Source organism: Larus michahellis, chromosome 6 (assembly GCF_964199755.1).
Source record: "Larus michahellis chromosome 6, bLarMic1.1, whole genome shotgun sequence".
In the NCBI taxonomy this organism is placed as follows: domain Eukaryota; kingdom Metazoa; phylum Chordata; class Aves; order Charadriiformes; family Laridae; genus Larus; species Larus michahellis.
In genome coordinates, this window is record NC_133901.1 from 54,398,272 (window position 1) to 54,421,157 (window position 22,886).

General features: G+C 36.7%; 1 protein-coding gene across 3 annotated transcripts in view; it reads left to right on the forward strand.

Annotated features, from left to right (window-relative positions):
* The window catches only part of KIF20B (kinesin family member 20B), a 42,269-nt gene that overhangs the window by 13,978 nt on the left and 5,405 nt on the right, over positions 1-22,886 (forward strand). For all 3 annotated transcript variants that reach the window (XM_074592480.1, XM_074592481.1, XM_074592483.1), the window contains exons 14-29: positions 734-873; positions 1,488-1,638; positions 2,588-2,855; positions 3,452-3,513; positions 3,707-3,826; positions 5,426-5,591; positions 9,360-10,572; positions 11,927-12,065; positions 13,072-13,194; positions 13,687-13,747; positions 14,360-14,485; positions 14,753-14,889; positions 15,887-16,042; positions 17,059-17,235; positions 17,802-17,957; positions 21,435-21,638. In XM_074592480.1, coding sequence (XP_074448581.1) covers positions 734-873; positions 1,488-1,638; positions 2,588-2,855; positions 3,452-3,513; positions 3,707-3,826; positions 5,426-5,591; positions 9,360-10,572; positions 11,927-12,065; positions 13,072-13,194; positions 13,687-13,747; positions 14,360-14,485; positions 14,753-14,889; positions 15,887-16,042; positions 17,059-17,235; positions 17,802-17,957; positions 21,435-21,638 — 3,399 coding nt within the window. The remainder of the gene's footprint in view (positions 1-733; positions 874-1,487; positions 1,639-2,587; positions 2,856-3,451; positions 3,514-3,706; positions 3,827-5,425; positions 5,592-9,359; positions 10,573-11,926; positions 12,066-13,071; positions 13,195-13,686; positions 13,748-14,359; positions 14,486-14,752; positions 14,890-15,886; positions 16,043-17,058; positions 17,236-17,801; positions 17,958-21,434; positions 21,639-22,886) is intronic.

The window sequence follows — 22,886 nt, forward strand, 5'->3', positions numbered from 1 at the left end:
ACATGGAGTCTTGAAGCAAGGTATTCTTGTCCCAGTTTCCCCCATCTATCACTTTTCTCTTTTTCCTGATCACCTTTACTCTATCTAACTCCAGTGTCAAGAACTGAAAGTGGGATTACTCATGACTTAGGGCCTATTGTGGGAAAACTCCATGAAATGTGTCTGAATACAGAATGAGCAGTAAGAATTGCAGATCTATCTTCCTCTCCTTTTGGTAACAAATGGTCAATGCTCAGCAAGTATTACCTGCGTTTTTCAGTGATGTGGAAGACTGTTCCTTTGCATTCTATGCACAAGGAAACTCTGAAAACCATTCTTTAAGGAACAGCAATTTTAGTCACTTTGAAGGAAGACAAAGGTGAGGGAACAGAGGGACTAGAGACTGTTTAGTGTGGGTTTTGTTAGTATTTCCCCAAAAACGAGCACCTGGAAAATAGGAGCTAAATCCTGTGGAGCTTAAGCATGTTTTTTAGGCCAGCTTCAAGAATTCTTGTAACAAACTTCATGTTCTTTCTAAATGGCTGCTCTGTGCAGACTTATAAATTGCTGTGCCAGTACAAAATAGATACTTTGATCCACTCATGAATCTTCCTGTTTATGAATAAGCTAATAAAAGAACTGGAGGAACTTTTGCCAGCTGGAAGTGTTGAAGTAGTGTTTGAGGAATGGGAAAAAATCTCACTTCTGGGAAACTACTTCTTTATGAAAAACTTAATACTAACGGTAATTCTAGATGCTGCTGAGTCTCGTAGAAGAGTTGAAGAACAAACTTATTACTGAAAGGAAGAATAAGTTAATGCTGGAACTAAAAATCCGTGAAGAAGTGGTACAAGAAATGACCCACTATTTTGCTGAGCGGGAAATTGATTTCAAGTAAGTTAGCTTTAAGTGGTTTTACAGTTACTAGTTTTAAAAAAAAAAAAAAACCAACCTGAAATAAATCAGCTTACTTCTTAAATCTGTCTCTTGGCCATAAGAGGCCACACTCTTCTGCTAGACTTACTGCTTCCGTTAATAGATCAGTTTCTGTTTGGACTGATTTCAGGAAAATACTGTGTAGGAAAGGCTTTGGTTTTTGGGAAGTGGGTAGGGGTGTGTGTGTAGCATCTGTAAGCACTGTTTGTTCCTGTAGAGCTCTCCTTAAGAGAAGAGCATTGTTGGTAGGATGTCTATGGAAAGAGTGACACTTGCAAATTCTTTAGTTACTGCAGTCTTAGTGATATTCCAAACTGGTATTCTGGCTCAAGAAGCTTAGAAAAAATGCTTGTAGTTAAGTGCCATCTGTAACCTGTGTATATATTTGTCTCCCCCTCATTCTTCAGGGGTATGGGGGGGTGAAATATACTTCTATTTTGGTGCAGCAGCACCTTTTTGTGTATCTTTCTCTTGGGCCAAAATAAACATCTTTGTTTATAGGCAGCTGTACTAATAACGTCTTAGTAGCTCATACTGGCTGGCTTTTAGCTGATTTATTTTCCCTGCTATAGAGAGTCCCTTTCTCACGAACGACAACAGCTCGAAGAAAATGCTGAAAGACGCCTGGAAATATTCAAGGAGCTTGTAAATGATTATACTAAAAACACAGATGAAGAAAATAAATCAAAGGATGAGCCTTGCAGTGAACAAGCTAGACCTCTGGTATTTTTGTCCTTCCCCCAGTAACATCCCTTTTACTAACTACCTGTTATGGTGATTGTATGTCTCAAGGATTAGAAGGGTGGTTTCAAGGAATTGCATGCTGTGTACCTGTATCTCTGCAAGATATGTTTATCACACTTAATAGACATAGTTGCTAAGCCTTAGGCATGCATTTAGGAGTCTTCAGGGTTTTCTGCATTTCTGCAACACAAAGTGAAAATTATTGTATATAAAGAAATTGAGGGGGAAAAGCTGCAATTATGGTATGAACTCTATTGCGTTAAGTGCCTATTTGAAGCAGACTTCTCTAGGCCCCATATAGGGACTGTACTGGAGTTGTCCCAGAGACTTTTTCCCCTATTAAAGCTATTGTTGCTACAACTGAAGCAATGAGAATTGTATATACACTTAAGCCATAACTAGACTCTTAACTTGAGGCTGGCTTTTGTGAGTTTGGAACCCTTTGTTTTTTAAAAACAAAGAGGAAAGATACAAAGTTAATGTTTTGAGTACAACTTAATAAGTTACCACAAACTTATTTCACCTTATGAACTTATTGATATATGAAAATTTCAGATGTATTCCTTCTAAAACTGTTCTCTTGCTGTATTAATTCAATGTTCTCATCTGGTAAAAAAAAAAAAAAACAAACAACAAAACAATTACTTCATATTAAATTTGGAAGCGATGCTTTTCTGGTGATATAAAAGGGAATGTGATGGTGGGTCATTAAAAGCTATAAATATAGAGTAGCTATACTGGAGACTTGTGTGTGAAGGTAGTCAGAAGCTGGTAATCAAATTGCATATGAAACCACAAGATGGCTTTGAAGCTAGAATTAACTGTATTTGTATGTTTAAATTCATAACAGTCTTCCAAATTTTCTGTAGAAATAATGGTTATTGTGTAATTATTTGCTATTTCTAAATGGATATAAATTATCTTTCAGGATGAAGAATATAGCATAGGGCCAGGCACCAACATCAATTTTGAGGGCATTATTGATTCTCTGCAGAATGATGTCAGTGATATCAAAAAGCAGGCAGAAGAAGCACACAGATACATCGTGTCCCTGGAGGACCCCCAAGAAGCTATAGGTTGGCTTGAAAAACAACTGGGAAAAATTACCACTGAACTAACCAAGACCAAACAAGACCTGACAAAGAAAACCAATGAACTAACCAAAACTGAAGAAGAGCTGACACAGAAAACCAAAGGTGAGCTGGGTGTAAGTGTGATGTGAAAGGCAGAAAAAAGAAATTACCCACTACTGTAAAACAGAAACAATCCAGCTGAGCAGGATTTTGGAACCAAATCATATGTATAGAGGTGGTAACCAATTGTTTTGTTATACGTCCAGGTTGAACATTTCCACAGGCCTTGGTTATTTGATTTTTAAGACAAAACTGTCAATTGTAGACTTCTGAATTGTGGGGTAAAATGTCAACACTATTGATTCTTGGATTCATGGTTATATTGTAATCCCTGCACTCTACATTTTGCTGATGCGGTGTTTTCAGGTGTCCTGTGGAGTATTCATAAAAGGGGGAAAAAGTAGCAATACCTCATAATACAATTTTGGCAGATGTCTCTTAATGCGATCTATATTTTTTTTTATGGGTTGCAAGGCCCAATTCTCCTATTCAAAAAAACCTAAACAACTTTTGAAATGTGTCCTATTAATAGAAGTTAACATGAAATTAAATTATTCTATTCAAAAGCTACTGAGGTACCAAAAGATCTGGAAAAATGGATTACTGAGTAAACTATGTAATGGCTGCTTACTTGATGCAGACTTCTTTTCCTGTTACAGACTTTGAAATGCAGATGATTAAACTGGATGAGTCTGCGGAGCAGCTTAAAGAAGCAACTGAGGTAACTTTCTCAAGTAAAAACTTCTGCAAAATGATTTGCTTTTATTAAAAAATTCTAGTAGCTTAAAATGCTGTTATAGCATGCTTCTAGCTTTTTTTTTTTATGTCAAGCTTAGCTTAACTGATCTTGCTTCTAAATTCATGGTATAGTCCAACAATTTAACACTGATGAACTACTATTCTTTCTTTCCAAGAAAATGAATACACAGAATAAAAGGATTCAAGAACTAATGGACATTGTAGAGCAAAAAGATGATGCCATTACAAGACTACAGGATTTGATATCCCATTTAGAAGAAACTGTAAAAGACTATGTAAGTCTTAGATATATCAATTTTCTTTATACAAAAAAAATCTAAATCTATGCTTATAATGGACTTAACTATTTTGGAAAAATGGAATTTTCTGTAAGCAACTGCTAGTTGCTTGAAATGATAGCAGGTGAAGTCAGGATTGAAACTAAAGTTACAGCACATGGGCGTGTGTGGAAAATGTGACTTTCAGAAGCAGTGATCTCCAGTTATTATTGGAGGACTAGAGATGAGACTCTGAAGAGCCACTCTAAAGGAAAAAAAAAAAACCACAAAAAAACCACAAAACAAAAAACACCTCAAACTGGGAAGACTTAAGCAGTGGGAATAGAGGGCTTACATCACTGTCTCTTTATTTTTGCCTGAATGGAAAAGAAAGGAAAGGAGGTTTTGCTGCAGCAAAAGGTCAAATTTAATTGAAGTTAGAAGTTAATAATGTGAGGACAGTGATTGTGTAAGTGGGCAACAAAGATAAGTGTGTTCCACCCACCGCCACCATGCACACACACTTTCAAAGGAAGAGCAATAATATGAATATATTGAGCAGAAATTGAACTAGGAATGGATGACCAGGCTATCTCTGCTTTTGTTGTGGCTAATAAAAGTTGCAACTGGCTAGTCTTCTGCTAGCTGCTGAATGCTGAAAGACTAGCTTGGCTAAATGTATACAGGTTAAAAAAAAAAAAATCAAATATGCAGTTAAGTTTTCTTTTTTTGAGCCTGATGTCCAGTAACCTGAAGTAGTTCTGAGAACATTTTAAATTAAACTTAGTCACAGCTTTAAGCTGTTTCTCTCTTCCACTGTAAATTTATGGTCAAAGCCTTACTTAACCTTCGAGTCCCTTCATCTGCCCTACAGCAACTTAGCTTTTCAATAGTATGAGTGCTCTGAAAGCAGTAAGGGTTGTGATGACTGCTTCCTATTACTATGCCTTCTAAGAGCAAGGCTCCAACTCTGTCCAGTGTTTCTATGAGGCTGTGTGGCATGAAGCTTAAAGCATGACCATAAACCTCAAGTCTGTTCTATAGATTTTTTTTTTTTTGCTCATTGGCAACTGGCATGGCTTGCCACTTGTCATCTTGCAAGTAAAGAAACTTTATTCTTAGTCAAATATATAGTCTAAAGTATGTATGACAGAACTGACTAGGCTTTCAGATCGTATCGGATCTGTCATGACAAAAATGATCTCCAGCTTTGCTGAAGGCAGTTAAAACTCCCAACTCTAACTATGACAAAGTGACAAACTTGTAGAGCTGACCATTTGTGCTTTGAAAAAAGCAGGAATTTTATCAACTCTTTTGACACTGGAAATTATTTTCAGGTGGTAAACAAACTCCTCTTACATGCAATTGCATTTTGCTCTTGCATTTTATAGATTCCTAATCTCTTGCTCTGCTTTCTGTACAGTGCAAAGCATTGTGCTTATTACTGTCTGAAGATGTACCTGCAAGTAATTGATGTGTAACTGACTTGTTCCTCTGACAACCCCTATACATGTTAGCCAGATAGTTTTGTAAAAATGTTTGTGTATAAAAAATTACTAAGCCTCTTATGTGCTCACTTTGTAAAACTTCAAAGTAATTGATCTTATTTTAACACAGGACAAGACTGTAACTACCATTAAAAGGAAATTGTCAGAAAAAGACTCTAGCAAAGTGATTGAAAGCAGGCAATTCAAGGATCGTGAGGAAACTGTATTGGAAGTGGGAAGAAAACGTTGTTTTGAAAGTAAGCCTACTGTGGAAGAAGAGCCACCTACAAAGAAAGGTACAATTTCTACCATCACTCAGCAGGGGGTCTTTCAAAGAAACTTGATTATTATTCCGGAACAAAAGCAAAAAGTTGTGAAGCGTAAACATTATGTTATGAGGAGAAAATCTACTATATTAAACTGTAAATGGAAGTAACTTATGTAAATATCATCTGTGTTGCAGAATGTCCTATACTGTTCACTCCTAAATGCTTAAAATAAAAGTTAGTTTTTAGACTCTTTCCTTTCTGCTGCTTTTTCTCATCTGTTACTGTACTTGCAGACTCAGTTGTAGTTCTTAAGCAACTTCTTAACAGTTGTTTTTGCACTAAACTTGCTGTTGCTGAACTTCTGGGGAAGTAGCATCTCCTGCTCAAGGTTGCCTTTTTTTTTTAAAAAACTGTCTAAGCAAGATCAAAGGTGTCAATGGCTTACTGATTGTTTGGACATACAATATATGCTGTGAAACATGATGTTTCATTCTGTATGTATGCAGTGAATACACCAACTCTGGTCAAGGTGACAGTGCTGGCAAAGGAGAAAAGCTTTCCACTTGAGTGGAAGTAAAATTATTTTAAGTCTACAGATAGCATATTTTGTGCAGCTCTCACATATTTACTTCCAATCTTTTTGCTTTCCTTGCTTTATCTGTGAGCTTACAGTCCTTTAGAATGAGGTGAATTAAACTAGCTGCAGTTAAATAACTTCATGGATAAGGGTGAAACTTAAAAGGACACCACTACTTATGTTATCCATTTCACTAAAGTTGATTGATCAGTGAGACTAATACAGGACACACTTGTGCAAAATGGTAATTGTGAGATCTGCCTGCCTCTAACCTGATTTCAGGACACAGCTGGGCTTCAGTTTCTTGTAGAACTATGGAAACCATATATGAAAAGAGAATGAAAGGTCTTCTCTTCGTGTCCCTTACTTTCTTGCCTTCCTCCTGCAGAATAGGTGCAAGTAAGAAAATCTTCCAGACGTTGTTTGGGTGAGGATGGGGTAGAAAAAAGATTAAAAATTGGAAGTAGAAAATATCTATCCCCATAAAGCGGGATAAAATAGGTTAAAAAGAGGCTTGTCAAATTCATGTGATCACAGAAAGCTGAGGATACAGACAGTGAATAAACTGAATGCTGGACTGTCATTCATCACACTATGCAGTGAAAGAACAAGGGAACACTCAGTCTAGTAGAAGAACAGTTTAAGCTTATGGAACAAAGCACTTCATGCAGTGGGTAGTGAACTTCTAATATTTGCTGTCCCATAAGGTGAGCGAGGCAGATAATTCTCCGATTCTAGGAGTGGTTGGACAAGATAACAGCCAACAGGTTCATACATAGATACTGAAAGGGTTAAGCAAGGATGTATTGTCTTGTATTCCTCCATCATTCCCAATTGTCCTGTGTCAGGAAAGGTCTGTAAGAAGTGGCTGGGCCTACCAACAGTAGCAAAAGGAGGTAAAATATTAAGCTATGTCAACCGATGTGTGATCCAGTAGGGCATCTCTGATGTTTGTTCAAATAAGTGTCATTTGAGGTCTTTAAAGGAAGCTTCTGTCTGTACCAGGTGCATTTCTGATTTACCTCTACTGTCTTTGATTGGGATGAATATTGGATCCTAGCATGACCGTTTGATTGTGCCCCCTATATAAATGTTACAGGAAAAGGGTGGGAAATTAAGCTGAAGTAGACTCCTTGTAGTAGGTTTGTTATCTACTGACTGAAGCTTGTCTGAACAAACAAAAAATAGAAAAGCGACAGCTCTTCTCAAATAAATTAAAGCGGATAACTAACAGTGCCAATTAATGTCAACATTGAGAGATTTCTCTTGGGAAGAATAGGCTCTTCAGTCATGATAAAAATGTTTCTTTTGTGGGTGTTGAGAATGTAAGGCATCTGATTTTAATAACCGAGTTGTTAGATGTTTCATAATGATGATATATATTAATATATATACTTACATTTAACCATTTTCATTAAATGTACCTGGCACAATAGAATAATGAGCACAGCTACACTGTGATGGCTTTCTTGTAGAATTTAGACATGCTAGTGGCCTATGACCAAAGTTTATTTTGGGAGAAGATGAGTTATCTTGTTTTGAGGTTCAAGTTTTTGTTCTCTTCTCTAGGACTTGTATCCCATTTTCTGGGGTGGGGCTTTTTCTTTCTTAGTACATAGAAATCTTAGTACTAGAAAGCTTCTGGACTGAATATCATGTGTCGTCTTGCCCTAATATTCATCCTGCTTTGCTGCATGATTGTGGCCGTCAGTACAAAGCATCTAGATCACTTCTAAATCCTCTTGTGAATGATCATAACCTTCTCACTATGGTTGTTGGGCTAAACTCTGCTACTTTTTTCATCTTGACACCTTAGATCACAAAATATGTCTTAAGATACCCCAGCACCTCTCCCTTCTAGTGAAGTATGTAAACTTCATGTCCAGTGTGAGAACTATGTAGTACTTTGTCTGATATGTTTTCTTGTGACTACACAACTGGGCTTCAGAGAAAACCATCTCCCAATCCAAAATTGTCAATCTTGTAGGATTTAGAAGCATGGCTTTACAGGACAAAGTAAAGCTGCTGTTGTGTCTGACCTAGCAGGAGCAACTGATATGTCTAATTAGAACAGGAAAAAAAAAAGCAGGAGGGAAAAAGTGTCCTGTGGAATCTGATCACTCTAAAAATAATCAAAAGTCAAAATCTGAATTGAGATGGAAAACACTATTGGTGATAGTTAGTGACTCTACAAAACTTGTTGGATCTGTTCAGAGGATGTTTCTGTGCTGTACAAGTGTACCCATGCACTTAATGCTCCCAAAGTGAGATGAGTGCCAAACTCCACCTTAGTGTAGTTGCAGTACTCATAAGAATCTGTAGCATCTGCCTGGAGTACATAGTTGTAATGAGCTAATCCTTAGTCAGGCTTACTTTTAATACTAAATCATAGCATGCATACTACTAAATGGACACAGCTGGATTCTAAAACACTTGTGTGAAATACGGCTGGAGTCAGTTTGGAAGGTGGTGAAATACATGTGACTTTAGTTAGAATTGCTCACTACTTAGGGAAAAAACAGTCTTAAGCTAATAAAATATTTATGGAAATTTGGGGTTGTGATGGAATGTTGAACGTCTCTGTGGGAGAAATTTACATGCAACACTCTAGGTGTGAGCATAAATAATTATCCTTATATCTAGTTTAGAAACCAGTTGAAAAAAGAAGAGAGGAAGGTCCAAAACACTAAGCGAAAAGCTTGTGCTGGATTTTTAGCTTCATTTTTAAACTAAAGGGATATTGAGTATCAGTTAAACTTCTCAGGAAAGTATACAATACCATTGCTCTTCTAAATGTAGAATGGGTGATTGCTGGCTGTATTAAAGGGATCATTGAACCAGTGAAGATGGAAACTAGATATAGCCGTGGATGTTATCTAGCTCATAAGTATTACTTCATATTAGTAAACCTAGCTAGATTTTTCCACTGGTGGTGCAGTGTAGAAGGCTGGAATAGAGTAGCGGCAAAGTGTTCTTCAAGGCTTGTGAACACCTCTTGCTGCAAACTATGTCTAAAAGCCTAAGAGGCATCTATTGCATGTTAAACCATTCAGAGGACTTTAACTATTTCAAGACTTCAAAATGCCATATGATATGAGCATGTGGCTTTCAGATGGTGACTGTTTTTCTTATTGTAACTACTATTTGGTATTGCCAGTGACTTGTGTTATTGATTTTAATCAACCTGTGCTGTATGTTTTGTTGTGGTGGTTTTTTAGGATATGTGAAGGAGAATTGGGAAGACGATTCTCTAAAGCAAAAGACACCTGAATACGTGAAAACAAGTACTTCTGAGAACTGTGAAGAAATAATAGGGTTGAAGGAAAGAATTGAAACCTTGGAAGGTCAGCTCGCTGCACTTGAAGAACAATGCAAAGGAGAAAAAAACAAAAAAGAAGAGTTCAGCGGGCAGATAGCAGAGTTACAACTCAAGCTCTCTGCTTCTGAGGGAAGGGCTTCTGGCTTAAGCGAAGAACTTCAGCAGTGTCAAGTTGACTATCAGAAGATTGTTTCTGAATTGGACAAACAGAAAACTATAAATAGGGAACAAGAAAAAAAGATTATTGAGCTAAATAATGAAGTAGAAGGTGCCAAACAAAATATAATTGATAAAGTGTCACAAATCAAAGCAATGCAGTCCAAAGTAGATGAGTTTTATAAATGTCACTTAGAGTCTTATGCTATGGATATTGATGTAGTTAATCTAAAGGATTCCTTAAACTCTCGAAAAGATGAACCAGAGAGAGCTCAAATGAGTCCTGTCTGCATGCAGTCCCAAATTGCTTCTACAGAAGACCTGAGACAGGAGAGGTCCTTTCACTGCAGTGTTGAAAGCCTTTGGGAAGAATGCAAAAATATTATTAAGGCTTCTTCACAAAAAAGTCAGCGGATTCAAGAACTACTTCAACAAGTTGAAGACTTAAAGAAGGGACTTTATGACACTGAGAATTATAATAATCAACTAAAAATAAAATTAAATGAGATTGCTAATCAAGATCATCAGTCCGTAAAGGAAAAAGATCTCATAAATCAGTTACAAGAGCAAATCCAGAAGAAAACCCAGGATTTTGAAAAACAGGCTGCAGGAGATCAGAGAGCAATTTCACGGTTTGAGGAAGAAGTTACTAACTACAAGGGAAAAATAAGAGAGCTTGAATGCCGATTGGAGGCTTTTAGAGCTAAAGATGAGAGCATAACCAAGTTAGAAGAAGTACTTAAAGAAAAAGAATCTATTATTTTAAATCTAGAAAGTAATACAGTAGCTCTGCAAGAGAAATGTGCCAATTCAGACAAAAAACTGAAAGAATTAAATGATCAAGAAGCAAATCTGAAGGAGGAAGTTGTGCAGTTGATGAGTAGCTTGGAGAACATGAAACACTCCCTTCAGGAAAAGGAGAAAAATGAGGATGAGCAAATACAATCGATAGAATTGTAAGTAAATAATGAGATAACTCATAGCCCTCTGAGAACAGACGCAAGTTAAAACTACCTTATGTGAACATCAGTTTATTATGACATAACACATTTGTATGTTTATCAGCTTTATTAACCAAACTGCTTCTTTAAGAAGTTTTAGTACATACTTGAATTTTATATTTGCATATTCTGCTGGCTCTATTTTCCTTACCTGTTTGCATATTCTTTCAAAAATATGGATCTAAATCATGTGGAACTGTTGTAGGGGGAAACGGGAGCAACAAAGAAATGAAGAATTATTTGGGGATTTCTAATAGTTTTGTGTTGCATAACCTTTCTGGAGGAAATAACATACAGTTTAATGTTATATCCTGTATCTTGCATAAAAGCAGGCAACGTTTTCTTTGGAAAGGACTGAATAATAAAAAGGAAAAGAAGAAAGGGGAAAAAAAAGCTTAGGGAGTAAACAGCTGATTTTGGTAATAGCTGTTCTAGGTGAACACAGTCTACCGTAAGAACTTGAAGGAATAATTGGTGTAGGAGGCTAGAACTTACCCCACCCCCCTCTAATTTTTAAATCTTTAAAAAACAAAAGATTAAATATATCTGAGAGATTATATTTCCCATGTCATAAGGAAAGAGCAATCATGTAAAAATAGCTTTAAGATGCTATGTAGCCCTTCTCCTGATCTGGGATTTTTTTTAGTGCCCTATTTGTGGGTACCTGCATATACTCTTAAGTTCAGCATGAAGGTCTGCGGATCCCTGACCACAGCTTGTAAAGCTTTGAAAGGTTTTCCTTTTGTGTGGCCTTGTTTTGTATTGTCAAGTATAGAATCTAAAAAACTTCTTATTAGTTAAAGTAAAAATCCAAGATGTCTTACTGTAAACTTTTCTTAAATAAATATGACCACTTAAAAATAAACCCATCAAACTTCTTAATTTCTTTGTAGCTCTTACAACAGTAGTACATGTTGCAATGTTATTAGTCTTTTTAATTTTCTTTTGATTTTTGTTTATTTTGATCCTTACAAGGTCTGGGATGTAGATACCAAGTTTAAACTTATTGATATTAACTTTGTTCCTTTTGTTACTTTGTCACATAATGATAAAAATGGTTGCTCTACTAAAATAACACAAAAAAAGTTAGTGTTCAAAAGTGAATCTGAGTGGTTTGTTACTTCAGGATCACATAATAAGAAGCTGAAATCTACAAGTAAAATTATTAAGCTTGTCATTGATCTGATGGATCTGAGACTCTACTAACAAATAAAACTAGCAGTCAGAGTGCCTGAGTTAATGTGTAAAAGCAGTTTCTTTGAAATGTGTAACGCTAATGTTATTTATGTCTCATAATTTCTAATACAAGGCTACGTAAAGATCTGTCTGAGAGCTCTGCCCTTGTACAGAGTTTGAAAAAAGATTTGCAGAGGAAAGAGGAAGAATATACAGATTTGAAAGAGAAATTTTCTGATGCCAAGAAACAAATTCAGCAAGTACAAAACGAGGTTGGTAACCATAGGACAAATGTTTCTTCTGTGAGTTTACGCTTGGGGTTCTGTTATTAAAATCTCTTTTCACAAATCTCAAGCTACAAACACTAAAAGTGATTCATAATAAGGTTATTTCGAGTGATGTATTTAGAGTAACAGTGAATTTTAGGTTGTATTGCCATTGAAGCTCTAAGCTGAAGATAAGACCAGAGGTCAAAACACTGATTAGTACAGATACTGAAAGGGGGATGTAAGTTTTATTAATATACTTGAAAAGGATTTGTGAAAAACATGGCTGATCTGGTTATGGAGAAGACTTTATAACAGCAGTAGCATTACGTTGCTATTTGTGCTGACTTCAAAGCCTCAGACTTGTGGAAAATGCTGATCTCTCTGGGAGGAAAAGATGGATTAATCAGAAAAGGAAAACACTAACTTCTAGAGACTTTTTAAAATCTGAGCTGTGTTTTCTATTAAGCTCGGGGAGAAGAAATGAAATAATGGAATAGCTTTTATTAATGTCAACTGTTGGTATTTAGTTACAAGTAGTAGGATTTTTTTAGAACCTCATGTGATATCACGAGAACTTAAAATCCAAAAAACTATTGCAAAAATTTGTGCTTGAAAGTTAAGCCTTAAAAAAAGTATTATTCTCTTCCCCAGTCGCCTAACATTTGAGGACCTTTTCCTACTTGACACTCAGTGTATAATCCTCTGTTTGAGAAGTAGCAAGGACTGGATGGGATCACATGTCAGAAAACTTTTTTTTTTTTTTGTAGTTTGATTAGACTATTTCTTGGTGGTTTGTGGGTCCCCCCTTTCCCTGGCCAAATGTAATACTCTATGCTGGAAATCCTTCCAGGAAGGATGTACAGAATGCTGCCCCTGAAATTTGTCTAAGGTTCTCGCAAAAACTTGACTCTTAATTAAAAGTATTTGGTTATTTTGATAGCTTGCAGAGACTGTAAAAGGCTTATTGCTAAATGATAGCTTTGCTTGCTGTATTTGTCCATGGTGACAGGTTTGTACGATGCGGTCTGAGGAGAAATCCCTGAGGAACAAAATTAATGAACTCCAGAAAATTAAGAACCAGTTTAGTGAAGAATTAGAGATCAAACAGCGCACAATCCTGCAACTTAAAAAGGTATTTAACTTTTTAAAATTTTACTTGCTCTTAGTTATTTTAACTAATCCATTAGAGGCAAGCTTTCCAAGCAACCAGAAAAAAGCTTACAGAAATTGAGGTAAAAATAAGAATAGCCAGCTGAAATAAGTTTTAATGGATGAATGAAAGATGTTTAAAGAACTTCTCAGTGCAGGACATTGTCAAATTGTTTTAAATAGAGTAATCTGCCTAATAAATACATACTTTAATACCTGCAGATATTCTGATATGTGTGTATATAAGTATAATATATAACACTTTGATATGTTAGTAGTAATATCTTCCTCTAAACTTTTTTTGAATCAGCTTGAATATTTATTTACGTTCTATGAAAAAGAATTATTCTGGACTGTTTGTCTTAAATACTTTATTCATTACTTATTAAAACTCAGAATGAAAAGCTACTAATTTCTAGCAAGTATATTTTTTCTTTTAACATTTTCTTTAATTTGCTTTCAATGTGATATTTAGGAGCAGGTGAATAATGAGAAGCTGGAAGAAATCTCCAAACAGTATGAGAAAACATGTAAAGGTCAGCAAAATCCAGTATCGTTCAATTTTTTTGGTGTGAAACAGCAACATCATGAGTTGTCATGTTATTAGCGAATTTGGAGAGTCTTGTATATTTATATTGTAAAATACTGAGAAGCTCCAACCCAGACATTAAAATGTTACAGTCAGGAAATATTTTTTATTGAATCATTGTTAGTAGGTATATTTGAAAGCAAAGAAACAGTATCAGAATAAGAAAAAGTGTGTATTTGCTGTGTTAATTTATTAAATGTTGGTATTTGCCATTTTAGTTGGCTGTTTTAATGAAATCAAACACTGGAACATGACCTAGCATAATAGTGCTAGTTTCTGTAGGTTTAATAAACATTGAGCAGTTGAACAATGGTTAGTTTCTCATATCATACAAGCCATAATCTGACTGACGTTAAAACTGGAACACTTGCCTAAATCAAGCTGATGAGAATCACTTAAGAATTTTGGATTTGGACAGTTCAGTAGAGATGCCCTATTTCTTTCTGATAGAGCTTTTGATCTCAGGGAATGGGGAAACAACTTGTAATGAAGGTGTTTTAGGAGAGGACGGTGGGAACTAGGAGGGGTCTCATCTGTAAATTTATTTTCAAATCTTCAGATCTGTGTGCAAAGGAAAAAATAATTGAAGATATGCGGATGACACTAGAAGAACAAGAACAGACTCAGATTGAACAAGAACAAGTGCTTGAAGCCAAATTAGAAGAGACCAACAGATTAGTTTTGGGTAATCTCTCCATGGAAAGGGAGCGGGGGGGCAAAATTGTTCTGGGTGTCTTGTGATAGCTGCTTTAAATGTCTGTTTTTATTTGTTGACTGGGATTTAGACGTTGATTTTATGTAGTATGTAACAAACTTCTAATAGTTAAAGGCTTCTGTTGTCCATTTGTGGTCATAGCTGATAACTCCAAGTAACTTTAGTAGAAGGATGTGAACGTGGTCAAATATGCATTGAAACTGCACTTTATGTAACCTCATTTTGTGTACTGACTAGAACTGGAAGCATGGAAGCAGAAGTGTGGAGAGCTGAATAAGCAGAGTGATGGTGATTTGCAGCAAAAGATGAGCAAAAATGAGGAGAAAAACATAAATGAAAATAAGGAATTAATAAAGCTGCAAAAAGAACTGAAGGTAAAATATGGTGACGTAACTTATACTTTATGTTAAAGCCGTAACTTTTATTTAGAAGTTCAAATTTTTTTCTGTCACTATCTTCAAGAGCTAGGCCATGATATGGTAAGTTCTTGCACTGGTAAAGGAAGCCTCCTACAAAAACTGCATTGCACCAGCGCAGCAAAGTCTGGATGCAGTGTGTTTGTAATATATGGCGTCACTGATGCCCCATAATGGAGTGCTACCGTGGGTGGTGCTTCTGTAGCTGGACTCCTCTTACAGTTATCTTAACCGGTCCAACTCCTAATACCCATTCTGAATTTCTTTCCAGTCAGTTGCTTGGGCAACTAAATCAAACTCTTTCAAGATCTTGTGTTTGCTGGTTGACCTGTAAGTCCTTTCTCTTAGGCTGAGGATTTACCGCTAATTCTCCTTGGGTTAGAAAGTAGCCTTCTTTTTCCAAGCAGTTTTTCATGTGCCTTCTGTCTTATGTGGGAAAAAGTCTGACAAGAGGTGTGATTGTGACAGAACAGGAGGTAAAGTTGCTGTGGATTGATGTTCTTACATAGTTACTATCTCTGCCTGCTATTCAAACATTACTGCATTGTTTGCCTTTCAGTCTTGAGGTAGAAGTAAGTTTTCTAATGTGTCCTGTAAGGCAGCATAAAAGATCGGGAATTTGTAAATTAAAAGGTTCTCTTTAGTATTACTTTTGGTGTAACTTTTATAGTGTTTGTGACTTACCCAGAGCATTTTTGAGAGGGAAAAAAAAAATCTGTTCCATGAAGACATGCCAGTCTGAATAAGAAGTGCTGAAAATTGTTACTTTTTTTTTTCAGTAGAGGAGAACAAATGAAAATGTAATACTTGCACTTGGGCATATGCTGGAGTAAAAACCATGCTGGTATTTCTGTTATCTTTTTGAAACAAGTCCATTTAATGGTAATATGGTTTTTAAGATTTTGTTGTTGTTTAATCTCTGCCTGTGGTTTTATTTCTGATTTTATGAAAATAGGAAAATGAGGCAAAGTATCAAACTGAGAGAAAGAAGTGGCTGGAGGAAAAAATGGCACTCATAAGTCAAGCAAAAGAAGCTGAGAGCCATCGCAACAGAGAAATGAGAAAATTTGCAGAGGACAGAGAACGTCATGTAAAGCAACAAGCAGAAATTGTAAGTGACTGGAGGTCTCAGCAGAGTCCTCTAGTGTAAGTCTTTAGTACAGAGCAAATTTCATGTCAAGTGTTAACAGTGTGGGTGCTTGAGGGTAGCTGGCCTTTATCAAAGTCCCCTCACTTTATCACATGGCAAAGCCTAGATGAGATCTCAATATGAAAAAGGAAGAATGAGAGGGTCGCAAAATGAAAAAAGTTAGTATGTAATGGAAGTTAACCTGCCTATTCTTTTCTATCCTATCCCCACCACCACCTCAGTATGAATTCTTCAAACTTCGTATTGTGTGTAAAACACCAATAAGCAACCTACACTTAAATGAATCGCTACTTCATGAAGCTAAGAAAACGTACTTTGAAAAACAAGATTTGTTGCTTGGCTTTGCTAAAAGCAAGCAGAAGTTGACAGAAACAAGCTTCTTTCCAGGTGTAGAGTAAAAATACTTGGTCTAAATGCTGGTGGTTTTGCTCCCTTATCGCTTTCAGAGTGACTGATAGTAAATAACAAAGTGGATACCTTGCCTGTTCACTGGACTGCGTCAAGGTTGTAATTTCTTAAGCATACTAAATTTTTACACGAATCTACAAAATCTAAAAGTACATTTGCATCTAGAAGTAGTTAGCAATGACTTTCTGGACCTGCAATCAGTGCAGGAGGATTTTAGGAACTTAGGACTACTTTCACTTTGTTACTTTGCTTGCCTGAGACTTGTTAGTAATAAAATCACAGAGTGAGCAAACAGGAATGGTGGTTCTTACCAAAAATTCTCTTCACAAAGCATATGAATATAGAGACAGGTTTTCTAGTTGAAGCATGGTTTGCCTTTGCATATTTGTAGTGAAGCTACTCCTATGTGAGCTTTTTAAGATCTACATTGACTCTCAAGTTTACTAAGGGCATAAAATAGTACTAGCTATGTGAAACCAAACTATCAGAACAGTTTAGATAGCATGTAGAAGTGGTGTTCAAGCGTGTAGAAGTGGTGTTCAATTCTAACCTATTTTATCCCCATTTAGGAGAGACTCACTGCACAGCTGGTAGAAAAGGACAGCAATCTTCAAAAGTGGCGTGAAGAAAGAGATAAATTAGTAGAAGCTTTGGAAGTACAGCTCAAGACTTTGGCTTCTAACAACACACAAAAAGATAAAGAAATAGCAGAACTGAAACAGGCTGCACTAAAGGATTCTGAAAAGGTCATCTCTCTTTCTCAGTCTATTGTGATTTTTTTTTTGTTATCCATTAATGCTCTAAAACACTATATTGCTCTTTGCATTTTGGCTTTATTTTTCGTTCTTAAACCCTGTCATATTGAAACCATTTTTAGCTAACTTAAAAAAACCTTTATTTCTAACAGCAACTGAAGCTTCAAAATATTTAGTAGTTCAAATAAACACTCAAGTGTATTTGATCCTTTAATTGCAAAGTTGGACTGGAAATCTGAAAAAACTGTCACATTTGCTGCCTCTTTCACAGCACCATAGCCTTCATGAACAAATGGGAGGTGAACTTCTTATAACTCCTACATAAATAGAGTAAAATTAAAAACTTTGCATTAAATCTTCCCAGGCTGTTATATGACTTTTCTTCACTTTAAATAGTGGCCACTCATAAATGAAACTATTGGTTTTTTGTTGAATAGCTGACTGTTTTAGTCTGCAGTTCTAAAAATGATGTGACCAAGTGATCGTAATGACGTTTGTGCACGTTAATGTCTTTTGCCAATCCAGCAATCTGTGGCAATTTTTGCTATGTTTATTAGGATAAGGAAACTCTTACAGAAGAACTAAGAAAACAGCTGGCTGAGAAAGATGACTTTATAAAGGAATTGAAACAACTCATTAACAGTGAAAGTCTTCAATCTTCGGTAGAAGTACCTGATGGACAGGATAAAATAGATCAGTCTGTAAACAAAGAGGTATGTTGTTGTATAGAAAGCATGTACTCACCTGTTGTTAATAACTTTTCGTGTTTTCTCAGTATGTGTTTCAGCAACATTGGGAATATCACAAGTGTTTCTTTTCATAGTTCTTCATACTTAACTAGATCTTCAGTTCTGAGTTCTTGTTCCCTCTCTCACATTCACTCTCAGGAAAAAAAGTACTTTAGTTAATAGAATACCACCTCTCTATACACTATAGAAACTACATACCTGAGGGAAAAGCTAGTTAACTAATCCAGATTCTAGAGATTTGGAGACATAATATTTGTAGTGCGATCTCAGTTGGGTTATGTCATTGTTAAGGGAATTTCAGCTCAGACAATTTTCATGATATCATCTATAGTGTGGTAATAGAGACAATTCTGTAATTACAGCTGCCAGCCTATATGGGGTTCACAAGAACAAAACAGTATCTTGCATCCAACTTAGAACCAAAGCAAAGTAATATTTGAAGCTTACACAACTTTATATATTTCCTGAACAAAAACTAAAAGGCTTGCAACCATAGTGACACTCCTGATTCTGACCAAACCCTTGTGTGCTACATGAACAGTATTTAGTGAGGTAGTTCTCCTGCTAAACTGAATTAATGATATGTGGCTCCATTTCTAATTAACAATGAACAGGGCTGAACATGGATTTCCTAAGAGTCCCTTCCCTGGCTGCTAGAAGACACAATTCTACTCTTGTTGCAGAACTGGACTGAATGCCAAAATGCATCTCTCTCTCTTTCCTGTCTACTGCTAAATAAGACTGTCTGGCTAGTTTCTTGCTACTTCATCAATTCAGCTAGTGCCTTATAGATAAAGCTTGTGATGTATGAGGGAGGACAGAATAGTGCTCAGAAGGGCTACTGCTTTATACAGCTTTGTAATAACAGCTAAGAAAGCACCATAAAATTAGGTTTTTGCTATAAAATTAGTTATAGAGAAGAATAATCGTGAACAATTGGTGATGAAGTATTTGCCTCAAGCCAGTAGCAACAATATTTGATGTTATGAATAAGGAGAGGCTGCTAACAGGATTATTGTGTGAGGAAACTGTTATGGTGGTGAAGTGAATGGAGTAAAGTGATCAAGGTGATATGTGTCTCCTGCCTTGTGAGGAGAGGTTAAGAAACTGGCACTCTGAATAGGAGAGGTTAAGGCAACCAGAGGGTTATGGGGCTGAGGCTTACAAAATCATGGTTGTGGTGGGTAAAGAGAACGTAAAACAGTCCTTCCTAAGATCCTGCAAGAACTGGGCAGCGCTTGATGAAACTACTGGGAGATAATTTTAAGACAGTTAAAACAGCGCATTCCTACATGAAGCAGCTAGTGTGCTTCTGGAAGTGGTGGAAACCAGTACTACCAGCAGGGATTAGAAAAATTTGTAGTAGAAATCTATAAATGCATTCATAAATGGGTACTCTGAGGATTAGGCAGAAGTGTACCCTCTGACACTTCTGATGCAACAACTGACAGTGCTGGGAGACTATGGAGGGAACAGATAACAAGGCAGCCACAGGATCACACGTGTTATCCCTAAATAGCATCTCCCTTGCTAGTCTTGAAGGCAGAATATTGGACTGCTGGTGAGACCCAGTAGGGCACACTTAATGATCACATTGTGAATAGATGTTACTGGCTTAATCTTGTGTTGTCTTTCAGCCCAGGTGTTCGCATCAGCTGTCTACACTTCAGCTTTTATAGAAAATTCAAAATATTTTGAGGTTTACAGTCTAGCATAATCTTTACTCATTCTAAATATTTACAGTTTATGGAAAAACAAAGCAAAACTAATCCTATAGCTGGACAAAGTATTCCAGTAAGATATGAAGTTAAAGAGAATTATTTATTATCTCTATGTCCTAGCAGTGTCTCTTCGTTAAGTGAGGTTGGTATAAAACTTTTAATTTGAAAATCTTATGCAGTTGTATGGATTTTGCTAAATGCAGAATAAGAAAGAAAATGTGTCCTGTTGCCTGAATAATTCTAAAGTTTTATTCTGCAAATCCCTTTCTTGATGATCAGAACACCTGATTTAGTGACTTTTGGTGGAAATAAAAGCTGTATAACTTAACAATGTGAATAATTATATCCGACTTCAACTGTGTGCTCTTGAAAACTTACCTCTCACCAATGCTTATGAAATGGCTGATGATTAGATAAGTCACCTGAAATAAAAAAATATAAACCCTTTTAAATGGATGAGCAATGGAAGGGGAAATTGGATTTGCTTTCTTGCACTGCAGGATTCCTGTGTGTAGCTTTATTTAGCTAATGACACTAACCATTCCTATGTAACTTTCTGATTGCTAACTCTCATGAAGTAGCAGTTATAAAGAAAACTTTTTATTAGCCAAGTCTATATTGGGGAATGCAGTTTTGTTGGTATTTCTACTCAGAATCCCAGCAAAGCCCGTTGAAGAAGGTGACTACCTTTTGGCTTTCTGTGAGCTTTGATCATTTTCCTTTTTGAGAGGAGGAAGTTACCCTGCAGGGTGAACCAGCATAAGAAGCAACAGCCCCTAGTCTGTTTGGGACCCTACTACCAGCAGTAGTAGCAGCCACCTGCCATTTCTCACCACCAACAACCCCAGCAGCCTGTCTTCCAGGTTTCACTCAAACAGCTGCTGAATTCATTTTTGTGTGCCAGCCAGCAGCTGAAGTGCTGCCATAGAGGTGTGGGAGCCAGGGAGGCTACAGCTTTGACTTTCTTGCTGGTTTTGCTAAGGAAAAACAGCGGTTGGGTGGATGGTGGAAGGTAAGTGCTGCTGGGCAAGAAGAGTTGTGCAAACTGACCTTTCCATCCCACCCTTGCTGCACAGTTCTTGCAGTTTGGCTGTGACAAGGTCTTCAGCTTGCAGGCAACAGTGCTGCCTGAATGCCTGCTCTTCCTCCAGAGAACAGATAGTGATGTAGAAGTCTCTCATAGGTTGAATTTGGCTTGTAGCTTGCCAGTTGAACCTTGTTACTTATACAAGTAACTTGGCTAGTGTAGGAGGGGAAAAGAAATCTCCCTAAAGATAAGCTAGAGAAAGACTATACTTCCCTGTCAAAAGCTCCTATTACTGCCTAGTTCCTAAGGAGCAGCAGAGTTAAGATAAAGAAAATGGTGTCAATTCTACTACTGCTAGCTGTGAATACTGTGACTAGCTGTCTCTGCTCCTGAGGAAAATGACTTGGAAACAAAGTACCGGGCTGAGTTCAGCAAGGAAATCTAAGTTCTGTGATCATAGATAGAAATGTTAATTTTTTTTTTTAAATTTAACAAAAAAGTTTTAGAAAACAAAAGTTAAGCTCTGCTGTAGTTGAAGTAGATTTCTTCACTTCTATTACAAGTTTCCTGAAAGCTAACAACTGGAAAATAGAATGCTTGCTTTGCAATCCACTGGCGAGGAATATGCATTATAGTTTTTTAACTCATAGTTATTTTAAAACTTGTTTTCTAAAAATTTCCATATGCTTGCAGGACCATTCAGAAGTTGTCCTTGACTCTCTGGAAGTGTCCACAGAAAATGGAAAAACTAGTCGGTTCCCAAAACCAGAGATGGAAATCCAGTTCACACCTCTGCAACCCAATAAGATAGAGGTGAAACACCAGGGCAGCACCTTACCAGTTACAGTTAAAATGCTCAAGCCAAGAAAGAAACGGAAGAGTGAAGAGATGGATGAGGTATGTTCTAGACCAACTGATAAAATATGTTGTGCAGTTTTGTGATGTATTACTCTGATCATTTGTTGAAATCCTATCCTTATCTTCTGATTCTCACCGAGATCCTAAGGATATATCTAGGGCATACTGAAACATCTCCCTGCGTGCCCCCAGCCCTGTGGTAGATCTCTGGCCTGTGCTGAATAAGGTCATAGACTTCAATTTATCCAGACTTTAGCCCCTTGTCCCTTATTCGCAGTTTCTCTTTACCCTATACATTTCTCTCTCCCTCCTGGTACGGTTTATTCCTGTCTCTGGCCTTGATCTGTGGGATTATGGACCAGTTCTATAGAATTGCTCCTTTTGTTTTAGGCAATCATTGGTATCAATTATAATCTCTTCTAATAGGCAATTACAAGTTAAGCCCCTGGGTTTATTCAATGCGTTTCAGAGTTTCAAGACCACTTCCTTTGACTTTGTCTACAGCCTGTGTTTTCTTTGATCTTTTTGTATGTAAAGGGAGTAATTGTACCAGCACCTGAGCTTTCTTGTTTTCCATAAACCATGATTCCTATTTAATTCCTTCAGTTGTGCTCATTATTTGCTCCAGCCTTCTTAATGTGCAGTAGTGTTTACATGTAAGACTAAAGCTCCACAGCAGTTCAAGTTGGTAAGAATCTTCACTGCTCCTACCTGAACTGTATGTTCCTTTTCTCTGCATTTCTCTGCATTAGCACCAACATAGCTATCTCTAAGACACTTAGAAAGGCTATGAAACCCTAGGACCACATTGTGGTGGTACTTACGTACTTGTAATCCTACTTCGGAGGGCTTATGAATCTCTCTACTTCTAAGGACTTTTGAAGCTGACAGGTGATACTGTCACAGGTGGTAACTGATGTCTTTCAGAGTGTGATCTTCTCTCAGCTGGGGAATGAACCATCTTATGCTTTTCTAGCATTTCTCATTCTGTCATTCCCAAGTGATATTTTCTTTTAATTTCTTAGTAAAATAGTTGAGGAAAATAATATCTTTAGTACATCAACAGTACTTCAATAAACTCATTTTGTTAAACCTGGATTGCAACAGTAATGTTAAAAACTGTGTAAGTTAATTCAACTGGCATTCAACACTTCATTCTGGAATAACATCCGGAGTTCATTTAAACTACTTGTGTCTTGGACCAATTTTCTTCAAGAGTCATATTCTCCCAGGCTGCTGGAAATGTAGGTGTAAAAATAACTACCCTTCTGAAGGCACTGAAAAAGT